Genomic DNA, 19,543 nt, shown 5'->3' on the forward strand with positions numbered 1-19,543 from the left:
GTATTTCTTTTTTCAAATTGACATTTCAGGGCAGAACAGAATAATTTATTTAAATTGGTCATTCTGCTGAGAAGTCTCTTTCTCTTCACAGATGAAATTCGGGCAGAAGTTAACCTAGGAAAGTGTTGAACAAAAATATTGGTCTATTGGAGGAGATGCGGGTGCTGCAGAGCTTTGCTTACACCTGAATGTGTTTGTTTTACCTGAATATTAGCATCATTCCTGCCTTTCTTACCCCTTCAGTAGGATTGTGTGCAGTTCCTTCTTCTCCATTGCTGGCATGTAGGGGGTGTCTGGATGGCCACTGCCAGCTGTGCAAATAGTTCTTGGGAAGCTGACATGAAGTTCTGCTAGTTTTCATGTTTCACTACTAAGTTTTGAGTGTATATATGTTTTGACATCAGAAGTTTATAAAAGTCTGTACACTTCTCCAAGTGCAATCTAAGATATATTTACTCATTTCTGAGTCTGATTTTGTTTATTTTTAAGTAGATATTTTTCTTCATGATAAAATTCAACCTGACAAAAACAATCTGTTGATAAATAAGTCATTGTACTGCTGCCTTAAGAAAGAGGCTTCACAGTTTCAAACAGTGCACCTGTAATTAGTGCTGGTAGGGGTACATTAATCTGTGCAATGCTTTGACATTCCTCTCCTGAGAGAGAAAAATTGTATATGCCACCTCCTTTTCCCCCCTCTTGCCCCTGTCATGTACAGGGTATTTTCATTTATGAAAGTGGGCACCGTCAAGATGTAAGATAGGGAGGTTCAAGATTGTTCTTATCTGCAGATTTTGGGCGATGATGAAATGACACCTTCTGTGGTGCAGCTGATCACTTAAGATCCCTGTAATTCATTCATGCTTATTCCTGGTGTACAAGTTTCTAGATGGGTGACTGGGCCAGTGGACTAAGAGGTGACAAACAAATGAAGTGGCAGCTCCACATCTTTCCCCAGCTTCCTCGAGCCATATATAATTTTCCTCTATTGTCATCCCTGACAGTGGTACCTCTGTGATTATGCCAGCTTTGGGGGGAATTTACCTTGTTTGCAAGGAGGTAGACAGCCACGCTCTTACTGAGGAGTTTGTATAGGAGATATCTCATCGGAGAGTTTTATGATAGAAGAATTATGTCCAGCAAGTGAGCAGTCTCAGGAAAGGGTGTATCTGAGGAATTACATCTTTAGAAGAAACTGAACTACCAAGATGTTGAGAATAAGGAGGGAAAAAAAGCAGCTTTGGGTTTCCAAAGGGAGGAAGGGAGTAGGGAGGCCAGGCTATCTAGTCATGTCTTGCTGTAAATATTTGGGGGGACAGTCACTGCCTGATAATAAAAACCTGCTGAAACAAGTAATTGTGGATATGATTGAATAAATATAGATTTGCAAGTACAGATGATATGTTTGAGTTTACATGGGGAACTGCTGAGGAGAGCAAATGATGGAGCATATACACACTGTGTCTTAACGTGGAGTTTAAGCAAGAAAATATCTGCCTTGGTTTGGGAGATTTCTTATGAAATGGTTGTAATGTAATTTGAAGCAACTGTGGATAAGTATGTTACATGACATAAGCAAATCTTCTACTGTAGGAATTAATACCTCAGTCCCACATAAGCATAACTTTTCAATGAGGAACATAAGCACTGTGTGTTAAAGTTTGTGGAACAAGAGAGTATGCTTAAAATTAATCATGTGCATAGGTGTTTTTAATACTGAAGACTGTATATTTCAAGATCTGGCCTATAATGTTGGTGGAAATGTAAAGCTGTAGCATACGGTAACTGATCTTTAATTCTTCTCTTAACTATTGGAGCATACAGGTGGGTAAATCAATGCACTGGATAGCCAATACAAATGTAATACTCCCAGATTACCGTTAAAATCTAATCCTAGTTAGATTTTATTACATTTAAAATGATTGCTTGGAGCTTTGCAGTGTTGTATCTTTCAGTTCTGTGAGAGGAAATAATTTAGTTTGCAACCTTGTTTAGCTGAAATCAGATATACTGTTGTCTTTCCCCCCCCACCCCAGCTGCTTCCAAGGTGCACTGGACATGTCCAGATTCATAAGCATATTATTTGTAGCTTTGAATTACACATTTCAACCACATTAGCCATCTGAGACCTCTGACTGGGCATTTGGGAGAATAACGTACATGGATTACTGTCGCTTGTTACGTGACTTCCTTGTATTGCCTACTCCGGTTTTCATTTGAGTTTTCTCTTCATAATGTCTGTGAGGAGATGAAAAGCAAATCACCAGGGTTATACCATTGATTCAGTAATTACCTTCTTTCTCTTTCATTTAATAACAACCTTCAGACTTTTAAGCAGGCACATGACAAAAAGGTATCTGAGTTTTGTAAAATACTGTTGAATTATATCCTAATCAACGGGACTGGCAAATACCTCGAACTCGATAAAATAAAATCTGTGGTCTGATTTTCATCATTCAGTAGCTTAAGAAGCAGCAATAATGGCATTTTCCTTGGAAGCATGACTAATAGGGTTTTGTGTTGGTGAATGACACTTACTGGTGTATGTATTTAATAGAAAACATAGGAACAAGCTCTGAAAGTTTGAATTCTTTTTTTCTTTAGTGCTCGGCCCATGGCACAAAACACCATAAATCTTGGGCCTTAGAACGTAGAGGAGGAAGTTATTGCTTAAACACCTGTTGGCTGTATCATTTTGAGCTTGGAAGTTTGTTGCTCGCACACTGAATTGCGCCGGGGTTTGCTAATGCTCGTCTGAGAACGTTGCCGACAGTCTGCGGTGCTTGTGCTGAGACTTCCATTAGAAACGCTGAGCTGGGTTGCTGCTCAGGTTAATGGAATCTGGGGCCATTTGTGCTCTGGTTTTTGCCTGCTACTACTATGAACCAGCTGGCATGACTATCATTAGATCCTCATCTGCTTCCCCTCTTTGGCCACCAGCTAGAAAATGTGCAGCCCACTACAATCCTAGATGCAGGGTCTATACACGATACCTTTTCAAGCTTCAGAGGAGGAGCATAGTTCTCATCCTGGCTTCAAGTTGGATACTGCTAATGTCACCTTCTTGCTCTGTGCTGCTCTGGGCTACTTTGTCCTGATCTGTTTTCAAAGTTTCAGCTGGCCACTGGGACACACAGAATCAGAAAAGCCTTTTGAATTAAATCAGCCATGCAGCAAATTGTCATCTTTGATGCAGACAATTACCCAGAACTCTTATAAATGTCTTTCAAAGCATTTTCATATTCTTCACTCCTTCTTTCCAATTAAAAGTAAATAAGGGACTGAAAGAGATAAGCTCGATTGAAAGTAGCTTTTATTTTTTGGAAAAGCAAGCCATGCTCCTTCCTTCCTCTCCCCACTTCTTTGCTTTCCTGTTTTCTTCTGCTTGGTAGAATTGGTTGTTTCAAGGAAATGTGTGTTTCATTGCCTGCAACCCCAAACACACCCGTTTTTGACTAAGATGTCATTCAGGTGGGGGGCAGTGGAATGGCAAATTTGTGTTTCTAAACGGAACAACTTCACATAATCCGTCAGGGATTTCAAGAATGCGGCTTCATTAAGTGGTTAGTAAACTCTGTGACTTTTAAACAAAACACAGAAAGTAGTGGTATGTGATTGTGTTAGGGAGATTTCAAGTGAAAGATTAACATAATCATATGTGGCTTTCTAGTTTGTCATTCTGTCAGAAAGCAGGGCTTTGCTCTATGTATTCTTAACACTGGATTTTCCCAGGGTAAATCTTGAACTTGTAAATCTGATGGGGATATATTGTATGTGGGCTTTTTTAAATTTGAATAGAATCAGGCTTTTGTTTCTAACATCCAGAAGTAAGTGTCAGGATGACCTGTTACTAGGTATGAGTTCATAGTGGCTGCTAACATATTCTCCCAGTATTCTTCCTTTGCTTGTCAGCGAGTTTAAATAGAGAACCTTTGACACCTACAGCACTGTCTCTGCCTGCAAAGCAAGCGAGGGAGGCAGGCGGCGTGACAGCTGAGCCCTCCACGATCCTGCCCGGCGTTCTGCGGCGCTTCTCTTCCAGGCCTGCCGGATGAATATAGAACACAAGTGTCAAGGATGACACCTACTTTATAATCTCTGCAAAGCAAGCCTTTTCAGAGAAGAATTTGTTGACAGTTCAGAGATTCAAAGTCGATTTCAGTTTTAGCTCATATAGAAATAGGATTTTTCCTCCACCTGATGTGATAATTGAGGACTAACTAGGCAGTGTGCTAGTCCCTAACAAAGTACAGTAAATAAATAGTGTCTTGAGACATGAAGGATCTGTTAGATGAAAAGCTCTATTAATGACATTTGTTTCATTATCTGTTGGAGATGTTCTGCGGAGATTTAATTTGCTGCTGATAGCACCTGTACATTGGTATACATTACAGATGCTGTAGGTTATGTTTTTAAAGCAGAGTCTTTGAAAATCCTTTTTAGGACTAGGAACAAGAATGTTGTGTTAGATGAAAATTAATGCAACTCAAGATATTTTTATAGATGAAGATGACACAGGCTATTAAGTCATAGGTACTTAAGTTGGCAGCTGCAGGACAGCTGATCCTTTTTCTAAAAGGCAAAGCTCCAACTTACTACTGCATTTTGCTTCTCGGGAGCAATGACCTGTGTTTGCAGTGCGCTGGTATGCTGATGCTGCCTGTGAGGATTTCCACATACCCTACTGTTGCACAGAGAAATACTCATTAAAGACAGTTATAAAACACTTCAGTGAAAATGGCAAAATGGGTATAAGCCAGTGTGATCTCTGGAATAGAATATACCTAAATGGAAATAGTCTGTAAGCCCCTGCATTTCCCTGAATGTAGGAAGAAAATAGCGGCTATAAGGCATTCAGAGGGCTTATTTAGGCTTTTAAGTTATTGTTTTGGGGAAAAATAAGAGGAAAAATGTTTTGTGGAAAGAATAAGAGAAAAGGAGATATTAGACACAGAATGCCAACAGGGTATAGAAGTAGTATTTCCCCCACTTTGAATGCATTGGTGACTTCTTCTGGAGGGGAAAAAAAGACAGAAGTAGGAGAAACTGCAGAGATGTTGAAAATACCACACTCCTAGAGTGATTCTGGCAGGAAGGGATCTCTGCTTCATTCGACTCTGGCTCACAGCAGTCCAGCTTCAATGTTTCATCAGCTTGCTGAGTGTCACGCCCTGTTGAGTTTCAAATATCTCCAAGGATGGAGACTCAGCAGCCTCTCTCAGCAGCCTGTTCCAGTGCTTAACTGCTCTCCTGGTGAAAAGTATTTGTCCTCAGTAAGAGGAGACAGGAACAAGATACGCTGAATAATCACTGGTAGAAAAAATCTGAATCAATCAACATGTATTTATCCTTCTCATGAAGAAAAAAATGTGGATGTACAATAAGATTGTCATACAAGAAGTTTAAAGAATTGTTGTGATATGTGATTACCCTCAGGGACTCACTGCCCCCACAGTTCCTTGGACACTAAGAATATAGGAAATAATGCAGCTAAGCATGCATTTGTGACTGTGAGCCACCCATTGCATGCTAAGTGTTAAGGAAGAAGGTATCTGTAAACAGATTATTTTTACTGCGCATCCAAGCATCTTACTCTAAATAGTCTTGGACTGGCAATTATAAGGATACCAAGCTTGATTGGCTGATATGATACCTAATAGTGACTGATATGATCCACTGAGCTAGAAAAGGTGATTATTTTCTTTGGAACTGAGGAAAAAACAGTCTGCAGAAATCTTCCTTTCTACTGTTTCATGCTACAGCAGAAAATGTCACCTGGTTTTTAATTAAAACCATAAAATTTTTGTTGTATTACAGAATCACAGAATCACAGGTTGGAAGGAACCTCAGGGATCACCTAGTCCAACCTTTCTAGGAAGAGCGCAGTCTAGACAAGATGGCCCAGCACCCTGTCCAGACGACTCTTAAAGGTGTCCAATGTGGCCGAGTCAACCACTTCTTTGGGGAGATTATTCCAATGGGTGACTGTTCTCACTGTGGAAAAATTCCCTCTGGTGTCCAATTGGAATCTCCCCAAGAGCAATTTGTGTCCATTCCCCCTTGTCCTCTCCATGTGACTCCATGTAAAAAGGGAGTCTCCATCTTCTTTGTGGCTACCCCTTAAGTACTGGTACATGGGGATGAGATCCCCTCTGAGCCTCCTCTTCTCAAGGCTGAACAAACCCAGTTCTCCCAGCCTATCCTCATATGGCAGCTTCCCAGTCCTTTGATCATTACTGCTTATACTTTTCATTTTCATCTCAAAGTACAGATATCAAGTAAAACCTCAGGCATTTGTAGTTCAGCCAGTCACAAAAGAAGGAAGTTTACATCACTTTTGAAGGTGGAGAAAGTATTATTTTTAGTTCCTTCCATGATCAGTAGATTCTCTAGAGTTTAATGTAAGAACGTAAGAATACAGTCACACAGAGTTGAATGATACCCAGTAAGTCCCTGCACCCCAATACTTTGTCTCTGGTAGTGGCCAGTAGTAGCTCCCAAGGGTGGGGTACCAGGACGGGGTAACTGTATGTCAGTTCTTCCCAGGTCTGTCTTCCAGGCTTTCAGTCATCTGCAGCTCAAGCATTTCTTGAGGTTGTGCCTATGTGCCCAATTACAAAATACTAACGAAATCTGTAGTATATAACATAAAAAAATGTCTTTTAGAGATTGTGTAGAATGACGTTTGTATCAAGGAGCTGCTTTTATAGTACAGGTGCAAAGACCTGATTGCAATGCACTGCAGTAGATCTGACTCATTATGTCAGTATTTATGGCACTCAGGTATGCATGTTCACAAAATAGCAGTAAACCTTTTTGATGTGCTATAACATTTCGATAGTTAATGTAGTGTTCCACTGCATATTAACTTTTACTGCTTCTGTGCAAACTTACATTAAACAGGAGTGCAAGAAAAGGCTGTAGATGTTTGTGAAGTAGACCCTGCTGGAATGCATTCACTTCATGAACTAATTCTACAGTATATGTTTGGGATAGCTGATGGTGTGATTAACCATAGATTTTGAAATGTTAACACTTTTTTCAGGTCTTTCTTGATAGCAGTCTTGTAGCTCCTAGTCCTAAAACGAGAAAGAACATAGTATGGTTTTGTGGAACTCTATTTGGTGGTCTTAAATATTTTCAACAAATATAATAGAATACTACTGATATGGGCATTTTAAAGGCCATTATTATGCATGATACATTGAAAGTATGTTGGTAATGCTGTATTGGTAGAGAAATTCTCTGTTAGAAATAAAGAAATAACTAGTTCAGTAGCTATATTAACTTCATAGACCTGGCTTTGTCAACAGAATCTGCAGAAAGTTAGTATGTTGTTTGTGCCTGCAATACAGAAGGCTCTGAGAGTTTGGCAAGTTGCTTAAGCTTTTCAAGAGGAACTGTTTTCTCATTTTAAAAATGGGATAGTACCTTGTCTGTGCTAGTGTCTCCAAGGGCTTTGATGCCCTGTGGTGTTTCCTCTGTTGTAGAACTACAAAATATTTGTATGCTAAAAACATATGCTATCTACGGCTTTCAGATGCTGCTGTTGAGTTTAGTTTGAAAGTGGATGGATGGTGGATGGATGACTGAAAATGTATGTAGATTTCCTTTTTTCTGCTATGTTGTTATAGGTACTACTTAGTAAGAAAACATCTAATCAGGAACAAAGTTTATGGATTAGCTTTAAAAGTTCTGAAAAATAGGATATAATAACAAAAATGCATCTAGAATCTTAGCTGTATCAGCATTTTTGAGTGCCACAATAATGAAAGCAGTATATTTTTATACCAATTGCAAGTGCTTGTAGCATATTCAACACCAGGTGTGCCAGCAGTATTTAGAATGCAAGCTGAATTGCTATAACACGTATCAACAGCAACATACCACAGATAAATCTCAAATATTTCACAATGTTATTATAGATGCTATCTTCATCTTTAACCCACAGTGCTAAAACCCTGAAATTCAGAGCACAGCATGCTGCCACAAGCAGGAGTTTCAGATGTAGTGTTACGGTTAAAGTATTTATTTACTCCGATGTTGCTGAGCAGGTAATGATACCAACAGTATTATAATGCGTAACTGTTAGGGGTCCTGATATCACCTGAGGAGCTCAAAATGCTTTGCTAATTCTGTTTGCCTTTTATAACTGCAAAAGGAAGAAGACTGCTTGTCTAAGATAAATAAAATGTAAAGACTCAGTGCATAATTTTTTTAAGAGCTATTTTTGACTATATATTCAGAATAAATATTAAGATGGCAAGTATACCTTGTGCAGCACTGAGCATAAGCAGAGCTGATGTCATTTGGAGAACATCTCAGGAGCCGGATATCTTTGATGTCAAGATTGGGTTTATTTTAAACATCATCTGCCTGGGTTTCGAAATAAATATAGGCCCAGTCACTCGCTTCTTGTAGTGCCTGAGCATGTACGATGAGAACAAATTATGTCAGTGTGTATGGGGCTGGCCCAGGTTTGAGATATTCTGTGCTAGAAGCTTATTTGTATGGTGGCTGCAACCAAAAAAATAACCAAAAAACACCCCACATCTCACCTGTAGTTAGTTCCATGCAAGTCCTGGCTTGTACACCTTTTCAATCTGAAGTAAATCTCGGCTTCCATCTTGGCTCTGAAATAATCAGTGATGTAAATCACAATTGATATAGTTATTTCAACTGCAGTTACCATGAAGACAGCTCAAGCTCTGAGTACTGGCAGCTACAGGATGCCAGGCATCTCCAGGGCTCCAGGTAGCTCTGGGCAAGCCCCTGCACCAGCTGCTGCAGGGACTCACTGCCAAGCTGACTTCCCAGCGATGATCCACCCGAGTCTTGTTGCATCCGCTCCAGCGGCGGTTTGTTCTGGTGGTGCTGCGGCAGTGCAAAGTCTCGCTCTTCATTTTCCACCCAGAAGACTCTGTGTATGTAAACTAAACTTTCATGCCGCAGGGCAGAATATCAGCTGATAGAATAGGCAGAGGTCTGTGGAGCCAGCAGTGGCATGCTAATGCATACTAACCAGAGCCTTGGTTCAGGCTAGTTCCTGTGCCTTGGCCCTGTCTCTGTAGCAAACTTTCAAAATAGTGTACCTGTTACTTTTTGCCCTCTGTTTTTATGACAATGTAGATTCAAGGCTATTCGAAGTAGCTTAATCTAGTAGTGCTCTAAAGCACCTTGTAAAATTATTCTATTGGCACTGTTTGTTGGTGGGTTTTTTTAAAATTAAAGTTAATTTTTTATCCCAAAAAGGGGATAAAAGGAGACTTAGGTGGCACTGTGGAACCCAGAATGGGACAGGAGACCCTAAACTGTAACCTACAGCCACCAGCACCTGAGTGCTGCAGCTCAGCAAGGGGAATTGCTGTTCTGTGTTGTAGGTGTCCTCTGAGAAGAGAATGGTAGCTGCATGCTTGTCTGGGCTTTAAGGACATTTTGATTAGACTTGTCCCACAGATCCTACAGTGTTGTCTCTTGTCTTCTGCTGGAAAACATCTGTGCCTTCCCTACCTCCTATACATGTAAATACATAATGAGGCTAAAGAGGCAGGGGCATCACCTATTGCTTAATTTACCCTATGGAGGTTATCTTCTAGGAGATGTGTATCAACAAAGATTTTCAGTAATTGACAGAAAAAATGCTGACTGACTTACTGACATTTCTAGGTAATGAGATCTGAAGGGAAGTTTTAATCTTCGGAAGGTTCCGGATGAACTGCCAGTAGTTTGATTAACTTTTTCTATGTCTAAGTTAACCTTTGCTGATTGTATACAGTATAATTGCAAGGCTGCAAGACTAAGTTATTGGAATAATGTTGCTACAATTTCCTGGTCTAACTAGCCTCCGTGTTACATTTGAGTCCTCCTCTCTCTGCCTGTTGCACGTGCTTATTGTGCATCTTTAGTGCTTTTCTTGTTGTAGGTCGTGTTTACATAAGGTATGCCATGCTCATATATACGCAAGCATTTCAGTTATATAATGGAGTTATGAAGACTTTTCAAATTACTGAGGATTTTTTTTTCCTTATCTGCCACAAAAGTGTAGAAGCAAATTTCCCTTGCAACTTTTTTTTTTTTGCCTTTTCTTGAGTGCCAGTAAAATGGGTGGGTTTTTATGTTTCATTAGCATTTCTTATAAGGTCTGCCTTTAGACCAGTACCCATTTTCTAAATTGTACTTTTGTAGGGTCGGAAAGAATCATGGTAACCAGATGCAGTATTTGTCTCTGGCCTGGCAAAGTGTTAGATTTAACAAAAGAAGCTAATAGAAATGTTCAAATTGACCCTTCTCATCATTTGGACTTCTTGGAGCTCAATCAATCTCTCATTATTATCAGAGTTATTCACGCAGAGGCAGAAGTGCTAGTATTTCTCATAATCAGCCCTTGAGCCAGACGTAATTTGCAATTTTGAAGCATTGTATTTTGAAACAATAATGCATTAAAATGAACAGAGCAGGAATTAGAAGTATATAGTTGTGGAGAAAACGTATTGAAGAGTAGCCATGGTTTAAACGCTCTGTCTAAGCGCTCTTAGTGGACACTGGTAATTAGAGGCATACAATGTAGTATTATTATTACCTAAATTGGTCCACAATTTTTAAACTAATCTATGGAGTGTGACAAATGCAACAACAGAAGTGCGCCCATCTCGCTGCATGGTTGCAGGGCGGCAGCTGTCAGGTGGGGAGCGCTGGGGTAAGGTTTTGTGACCTGCTCAGTACAGCGTGAGCAAGAGACTGTCGGCTGGAGTTGTCACCCAGCACTCTGGGAAGGAGTGTTTTACCCCGACTTAGAAAAACTGCTTATGTTATAGAAGAATAACTACATTGTAATTTAGATAGTCAGGCATCTGTTAATAGTGGGCTGCTGATAATGCTTAGAATTTGGGATTTTTTATTTATCCCTACGTAGGGTGTTATGCATTGCAAAGTAGAGGGTTGTATGTCTGCTTTTATGTATGTAGTCTGTGAAAGATGAGTTGACGCACTGGAGGCCTTCACTCAAACTTTTTCAGGAGCCTGCTCTTTGCTTTATAAGTGAGACTTCGTGTTTTTGCAATTCCTGTTTACAGCTTTTCAATTACTGTTTAACATCTTACAGCCCCATACTGAATTACCTAACAGGGCGCTGCAATCTTGATGGGCAAATTCTGTCTGAGAGGGGGGACAGGAGCATTTGTAAGTACATTAAATGACAGTAATGAAAGGATATGTTGCCCATTAAGATTACATTATCTGTTAGAAGACTGAATTAGCTTGGCTGTGTCACATGTATGAGCTACATCCTTCGCTGACAAATCACACACACTTAGTGTATCAAATTTAAGCTTGGGGCAAGTAACTTTGTGGTCAATAACTGCTCTCTTTTTTAATGCATGCACAACATGAAAGACTTTTTGCCACACAAGCAAACTTTAAAATACTTAGGCTGTTATGAAACTTCCATTAAAATGTCATGTACTGCTTCTGTGGTTGCTCCCATCATCGATGATTGCTAATATGGTTGTCTATAAGGAGAACCTTTCTTTTTTATTCCTGATTCCTTCAGGGATGCCGCAATCCACAGTTTAACAGGTTTTGGCTGACCACCATGAAAATGAGTTATTTATGGTGACTTTTAGTACGTTGTGGCATTGCTTACTGAGTTGATTCAGCCATACGACAGAAGAACCTCTCGTCTATTTGCTGACTTGCTGCTGTCTTTCAAATATTATCATTGTAAAAATCATCTGCACCTCCTTTGACCTTCTCAGCCTGTTTTTAAACTGCAATAGTTTGGATTAGTTGTTAGGTTTTTTCCATATTTCATGTGATTAATTAATTAATTTCTTTATTTATTAGAGCTGTCAATGGCCTCAGCTAGCTTTAGGCAATCATGAGAGGCAAGGCAAGATTATCTTCTGTTTAGAAATTTGCAAACAGATGGTCTCACCGTAAAAGAAATCTGTTTTTAAAAGTTCCGCCATTTTATGCTGGAAGTAAATATTACAAATACTTAAGTTGTGAAAAGAGAGCTACTTGGTGTGAATAATATTCTGCTCGTTATGTCATGCCTTTCAGGAAATGTTATCAAAACTGTTTATGAAAATAATTGAATGAAACCTCATGACATGTCTCTTGGTTTGGCATCATACACATTTTCTATGAAGTTGGGATACTGACTCACAAAGACAGGCAGATTAAGCTTCAGTGGCTGGAAACGGTTATTGATCCCATATGTTGTTTCCACTTTTCAGGAAGCTGTTGTGGGAATCACTGGTGATGTTGCACATGAAGTGTTGTGATTTATGTGCCATTCTCACTGTTGGTTTTGAGTAGCCTTCCTTAGTTAGGTGAGATGTACTACTATACCCACCTGAACGGTACTGAAAAATGGTTTTTGATGTTTGGGAAGTGAGGCAGAGGATGATGGGAGAAAACACGTGAGCACATCACAGAAGACATTCACATGCTTTATGGAACTTACACGCAGGGTGGCAACTTCAAGAGAGGGCTGATAATTTGGAGTGATAACCACTTTGGTTCTGCTGGTTTAAATTTCTGTGTTCATGACTGAGCACGTGAGTGTCTCTATTGTTGAAGGCAAAGTTTATTGCTGTGAAGAGGTACAAGTGTACCTCTCCAGGGGTATTCTCCATTTTCATGAATTACTTTTGTAATGCCCCTTTCTTGGTTTGGGACAGCAGACTTCTCCAGGAACCCTCCTGGCAGGGGTCTTCTGTTGAACATTGCACCAGAAGGATTGCTGCTTCATCAGTTTTAACATAGGCAAGGAAACCCGTGGAAAATTAAAAGTTATAAATGTTCGTTTTAACTATGCCCACGAGCTCCTACATCAAGACGCCTTGCTCCTCCTGCCTGTACGTCAGTGGTTCTGTATCGTCTCAGGACAGTGCTGCTGAGTCACACCAGCAGTCATTCCACTCCCTCCTAACACGTAGAATTTGATCTACTAGTTGATTAGATGTGATAACTGGCTGTTTCTAGAAATACATTGCAAATATGTAAATGTTTGCACTTACAAGCATATTTTTAAAGATAGCACTTGCACATTTTTGTTTGGAAAGGAAGGCTTGTAAACCCTCAAGTCATCACTAGCCAGGGTAATTTTTGTCTGTGCGCTGTGTTGAATCCTTGTTTACACTTCTTAAATTTTATTTTAGGAACAGAATGTTTTTGTGTGTCACAGTAATCTTTTGCAAAATAAATCTTATGATTTTGCTGATACAGCAGGATGAAAAAGATTACAGAAATCATTGCAAAATCCTTTGAGTAGTGTTGGGTTGTATGTGTGTGTATGAATACTGTTTGCTACTATGGGGAAAAAAGCAGGCCTTGAAGACAGAAAGCACTGATAAAATAGCTCAAGACACTTACTATTTGTTAATTTTTAATGATGGTCTTTTTTCTATTAAGGAACATAATGATACTGAACCTCTGTCTCAATCAATTTTTGTGTTTTTTCATTAATCAACTAATGCAGGTTTCTTCTATAGCTCTTTATTCTAATGAAATATGTGGATGATTTGGCAAACGACAATGATCTCATCAGTAACGCATCAGAGTAAAATCCATTTAGCAGATTATATGTATATTATTTTTCTTATATCAAGGATGCCGACATGTATTCTTTTAAACTGAAGCTATTTTTGAGATAAGTTGTAAATGTGGAATTTCCGTTGCTACCACTCACGCATCCTCCTTTCTTCTTTTGTTCTGCTATATATTTATTTATGCAAAATCATTTACATGCTTTTTATGTCTACATGTCTATTTTATATACATTTCACATATTTTATGTATATGGCATCATATTGTAGCTTGAGCTTGTTCTTTAAATATTCTGCTACATTCTCTTCTGTTGAGTTTCGCACTGTTTAGTTGCTCTGACGCATTGGCCCAAAGCCACTGAAGGCACTTGTTAGTCAGTGCCTCCCTGTCAAGTGCGATAGTCTTTGGATTAGGCCACCTCCTAGTTGGTGACAGTCATTCAAGCAAGGAAGCTTGAAAGTAAGCCAGCTAGGGACTGCCAGAGAGGTTTGGGTATGCATTTTAGTTTGATTAGATTATGCAGAGTTCATGGGATTTCCTATCTGAGGGTCAAGCTTGGGGTAAATAGGTCTATGTTCTCATCTTTTTATTAATAATAATGTGACAAACTAGTATCACAGGGTCTGAGGATGGTCCTTTCCTCTGATGTGATGTGGCTGTTATATTCTGGAGATCATACTTTTAAAAAATGGTGCTCTTACATTTTTTAATTTCTTCACTTACTGTGATTGCTATTGTTGGGTGAATTTGAGGATTAAGTCTGTGGATCTGTGAATATGACTTTGAGCATTTACACTTATCTTAAAACTTTTTCTAACCCTTAATGTAGAAGAAGAATTAAGAAGCTATAAATTAAGTAGAACCCTGGAGTATCTTGGCAATTAGAGTGAACAAGATTTCAGCTGCTCTCTCTCATCAATTTCTCACACTCTTGGATAGACAGGGTATTTTTAATTTACAACCTGTATTTCAATTAGTCATAGAATTTTTTTCTTTAAGCTTTTGCTTATGCAGTTACAGAATAAAATTAAGCTACTTTTTAGCTATAATTTTTATAACAGGGTTTAGATGAGAGAGCTACTGAATAAACTAGCTGTTACATGAGGTAGTGTCCTTGTATCTATAAATGTTGTTACTATTATAAAGATACTATTCTATCCATACAGTATGTGTCCTCAAAAAAAAATTAAGCTATGTCTATGAAAGAATATGTTTATGAACAGAAAGGTAATTTTTTTAAATTGTTTGGTGTTTGGAGGAAAACGTGCACTTTCCTTTTGCTCTGTATTTTCCACCATGAGTAATAATATTCTGTGCTCTGTTTCTAAGAATTCAGCCTGGGGGAGGCAGTGGCCACAGGTCAGTGTTACGCTGCTATGGCTGCAGGTGCTCCACAGTATCTGGTGTAACTCAAACTTCAGCATCAGAACATTTTTCGTCATAAATATATTAACTTTGTGAGGCAGCAGTGTACGCAATTTTGCGGCACATCATGTGGTAGCTTGTGTCTGTGCATTGGTATCTTGTGCACTGATTTAGGTAGGGCTTTTATAGCTCACAGTCAAATTGTTGGCACTGAACTCAGCAAATGACAGGAGCTTGGAATTAGATTCCCAGGATTGTCTGAACAGCAGTGTCACAGATGCTCCTTTTCTGCACGGTTATGTTTTTAATTCCAACAGTAGTTCTTACCTTTGTTTTTAAATGCTATCCTCCTTTCCACTAATGCAAGGAGCATTGATGTTGCACAGATCCTGAGAGGTGGAGTTCTGATGACTGCTTCAGAAGGCAAGTTGTAATTTCATTTGCATCTGTAAGAACTGCAACGAGTATCCCAGCAGCCAGCCTCACAGCAATGAGAATGAGACCATTACAGGTTCAGAAAAGCGCCTGAAGATCTCCAGGGGCTTCAGGCACTCGCTAACCAGCTGCGTGCAGCAGAGAATAGCTCCTGCACCTGTGAAGTGAGCAGCGAGGGCTGGGATCAAATCACTTGGCAGTATCCTCAAGGCCATGTCCTTGCAAAAGTCTAGAGTCTGACACAGAACAAAAGGATGGTGATTGCTATTTTACAAGGGAGAGATCATTAACAATTGCACTTCGGGAGTTTCCAGCCTTTTATCATTAAGTGAGTAGTCACTTCCATGGGGGAAGTCATTATGCAGGTGTGCCAGGACATTCAATGTATGCATTATGGAAGAAACAGTATTGGAACCAGTAAGGTTCCAAAGCTGCCATGGGTCATGTATGGGACATACATCTTAACTGCATCTTCCTTTCCTTTTGAGTACCTGAGCAGTAAAGAAGTAAGCTTCACAAAGATGCTGGTGGGTTGTGGGGAAGGTGTCACACACATTATTGTTGGTGGGGCAAGTCAGGGACTATAGCACTTGCACGTTTAAGAAGGTGAAACTTTTACAAAGGTAAGCCAGATCTTTTCACTGGGCCTGTGCATTCAAATTTGGGTGTTTTAAATACCGGGAACAATTCTGGGGACCTGACCCATGCTTTCCTGCCTTTGACTCACACAATTGCACGAGAGCTGCTGGAGAGCAGCAGGGAAGGGCTTTACCACTGGCTGTGAAGACTGCGCAGGGTGACTGTGGGATGTGCATTTGGTGTTTTGAAAGGATATTTCATAGACTGCTTGAATTTCAACCAATACTCTTATTTTCATTTCTAAGTGTCCTATTTTACTTAATATTCATGAATCAGAGTAGGAAATACCTACCTGAGGAAATTAGAAGGACTGGTGATTTTGAGTAGCTTCATACCTGTCTAGTCACTACAGTACAGTTGAGGGAGTATTAACAGCTTGCTTTAATGGTGTGCCTTAATATTGCTGGGTGTTGCTCATCTGTAGTTAAACTTGGCTTGAATATGAATGTTGAATAATTTATAAATGCCTCTTATAAAATTGGTGGAGAGGTTGCTGATTTGGGCTGTGGGTTTCATTATGACTATAAATCGTACTTCATGGAGCAAACGCTTTCAACAGAAATAAATAGCAAACACACTTATTGTTAGCAAAAGTAATCTTACCAAAACCTTTGAATGATGTATGGAGTGGGGAGTGTTGAGTGCTCCTACAGAATTAAAAGTCTCTGTGTGTGTATACACATATGTATCACCATCACAGTTCTTTTAAACACCTTTCTGAAGTGCTTGGTGGAGCCTGGAAAATGTTTTTCCTTTGTGTGTCTATTACTTCTACTCTTGTAAGCTGAAGCTTAACAGAGATGCTGTTAGACTTGTGATCTCAGTGGAAAAGAGAAATCTTGAACTTGTAAATATTTTTGCACAGAGGTCTTGCTAAAAGTATGCAGACTTGTTCAGCCTCATTTAGGGCAGCATGTTTCCAAACTGTTCTGTAGCTCCATGACTTACGAGTATCATGGAGATGAGTATCAGGTGATGCCGTTAAAAACATGAAGCCACAAGCAGGGAGGGGGGAGGACATCGTTGATTATTCCGGGTTTGAGTGTAGGGACAGTGCAGTTAATGTTGCTGAACTTGTTACAGGCAGTGGTGATTATGACAGATATATCACTTCTGTGGGTGACAAGGTCCAGAGAAGGCAACTTTGCAAGACCACCATGGTTCATACTCTGCCAGGCTGTCCACTGCCGAGATGACCACAGAGCTTGTCAGACATGGGCACTGGAAAGTCTCCCGTCAGAGTGGGGACAATATGGCCGCCTTTCGAAATGCCTGGAAAAGCACCAGAGGTATCTTCTGGAGACTTTTTCAGGACTGTCCCTGAGGGCAGAAGGAATGTTCATTCCCAGATGATCAGAAGAAAACCCTGAAAGAGAAGAAGCCACAGCTTGCTCATGAGTCAAAGCAAACTGAACCCTACTGCTGCTCCGAGCGCTGCCTGCGTGGTAAATGCAACGTCTGCCTCGTGCCACGCGGCACGAGTGTGGTGTGTACTGGACTTGAATGGTTGGATCTGGAAACTCAAACCATCGATTCTTGCTAGGTTTGCATTATATGTTAACAGAAGTATCCTCCCCACAATCATGCAGCCTGATCAGGCATTTACTAGATTGCTTATAAGGATTATTAGAAATTTCCTCTCTATGTTATTTTTTTAATAAGGTGTTGGCTTCAATATATTTCTGTTCATACTTGCAATGAATTGATTTATGGTGGTAGAAATTCTGTTTTGCTGCCAAAACCTGATGGGTATAACTAATTCAATTATTTTCTTTTTTTTCCCTTTCTTTTTTTTTGTAACCACTAGTTCTTTTTCAAAAATAAACTGGCTACTCCACAATTTGGTTCCTTTGCTTTGCCTGACATTTTGAATGGGTCAAGGAAGGGCGGGAGACAGAATCAAACGTGGGCATCCCAGAGATGCTGTGCTACAGTACTACATATGTTGTGTGTCTTCTCACAGCTCTGCGTGTTCTGTCAGTCAGACCCCTGCCACCCCCCGGCACTCTCCGTGTATCAGGGTAAAATGGCTCAGTGCCACTGTTTTTCTGCCAAAATTCATCTCTTGGCTAGAGGATTTAGGGTTATTTTAAATTAACCATGCTCTTTTGTCTGGTGTATGACATCCAGAACTTGATTTGAATCTCCTGTGTCATCGATGTAAATGTTTTGTAAAATGGTTTTGACTACTCTCTAATAAATAGGTGGATGTTTTAAAAGATACATGCTGGTGTTTCTAGTCACTGAATTTGAGTATGTCAGTTTTACATATAACGTATTATAAAATCAGAGACTATAACTTCATGTAGTGTTTTGTGTTCCTTAACCCTATCATTTCCTCTGCCTTTCCCTTTTCAGATGACTATTAATGAACAATTTTAGTTTTGATATGCCTGAATCTCATTGGAAATGAGCAATCTGGGAACTGTGGAGAACAGCCACGCACTGTAAAATTTGTGTACATGCTCCTATATTGTATTTTTGTGTTGTTGTGTTTTTAAACAGCTGCCCTAAGAGCCATAAACATGGTTACACAGTATAATAATATCTCTTGACAGTGTGGCCAGAAATTAATCTTTCTTCAGGGTCGCTGTGTGGTATGTCTTCAGCCCGCATGATGACTTTATACTAGAATCAACAAGAACAAAAGGGAAAATATAAATGCCTCGTGGACTCTAAATATTTTAAACGATTTACATTCATGGGTCAGAAGAAAGTTTTAAGAACTCCATGTTTTATTTCACTGTTTGTCAGCATTTGAGGTGTCCTGTCTGCACCATTGCTGGACTTTGCACATTTCAGTGCTTTCATTTCACTTTTGATGTGAACCTGAGTGTGAAGTGCCACAAGTGTCAGCCTGCTCTCATCTGAGCATTAATTAAAAAACAGTAAAATTCTTACTGCTTTTGGTAGGATAAATGATCCCACATTTAAAAGGTATGTATAATAATAAGATACTGTTTAATAGGTATATGTTATCCTTTCTGTTATCCCTTCTGCCTTACATAGAAAACTGTAATCTAAACCTTAGATGTATTTAAGGGCTATATTTATGTGTTTGTTTAGTTCGCTCTGTACAAAAGTCATTCGTTTCAGAGTAGGTCTGAAATATCTGAGAAATACATGCAGTTTTGTCCTAATAATAACTGAGTATCTCAGATGCCAAACTGTGCTCTCCCTGAAAGTCTAAAATAAAACAGTGGAATGTGCAAATATGGAAGAAGCCTAAAATACTTGAAACATAGCCGGTAGAGGGGGAAGAGGAGACGTGAGGAGGGCAAACACTGGGTTGGCAGCATCCCATTCCATCTGGGACAGCCCAGCCAGCTCCATCCCTCCACTCACCCTCCTTGCACTGGAACACCCTTGGGGAAAAGAGTCACGAGTAACAAAGATTAGAAAAACATTTGGTGCTGAAAAAGAATAAATTTCCATTTTGGATGGTATCCATTGTGTGGTGAAACTGCTCTTGTGGGATGGGTGCAGAGGGTGGTACTGCATATGGAGTAGTTGTCAGATACACAGCGCAGTGTCTCTTGCAGTTCATAAGTGA

The 19,543-nt window shown here is 39.7% G+C and overlaps 1 protein-coding gene across 22 annotated transcripts in view; it reads left to right on the plus strand.

Moving 5' to 3' along the window:
• Positions 1-19,543, plus strand: part of PARD3 (par-3 family cell polarity regulator) — a 464,268-nt gene that overhangs the window by 323,590 nt on the left and 121,135 nt on the right. For 3 of the 22 annotated variants that reach the window (XM_075082487.1, XM_075082488.1, XM_075082489.1), the window contains one exon: positions 17,074-18,287. The exons of the other annotated variants lie outside the window; for them this stretch is intronic. In XM_075082487.1, coding sequence (XP_074938588.1) covers positions 17,074-17,083 — 10 coding nt within the window. In that variant the 3' untranslated portion in view covers positions 17,084-18,287. Of the gene's footprint in view, positions 1-17,073; positions 18,288-19,543 lie in introns of those variants that run through there. 22 annotated transcript variants of the gene reach the window in all.

This window comes from Phalacrocorax aristotelis, chromosome 2 (genome assembly GCF_949628215.1).
Source record: "Phalacrocorax aristotelis chromosome 2, bGulAri2.1, whole genome shotgun sequence".
Classification (NCBI taxonomy): Eukaryota; Metazoa; Chordata; class Aves; order Suliformes; family Phalacrocoracidae; genus Phalacrocorax; species Phalacrocorax aristotelis.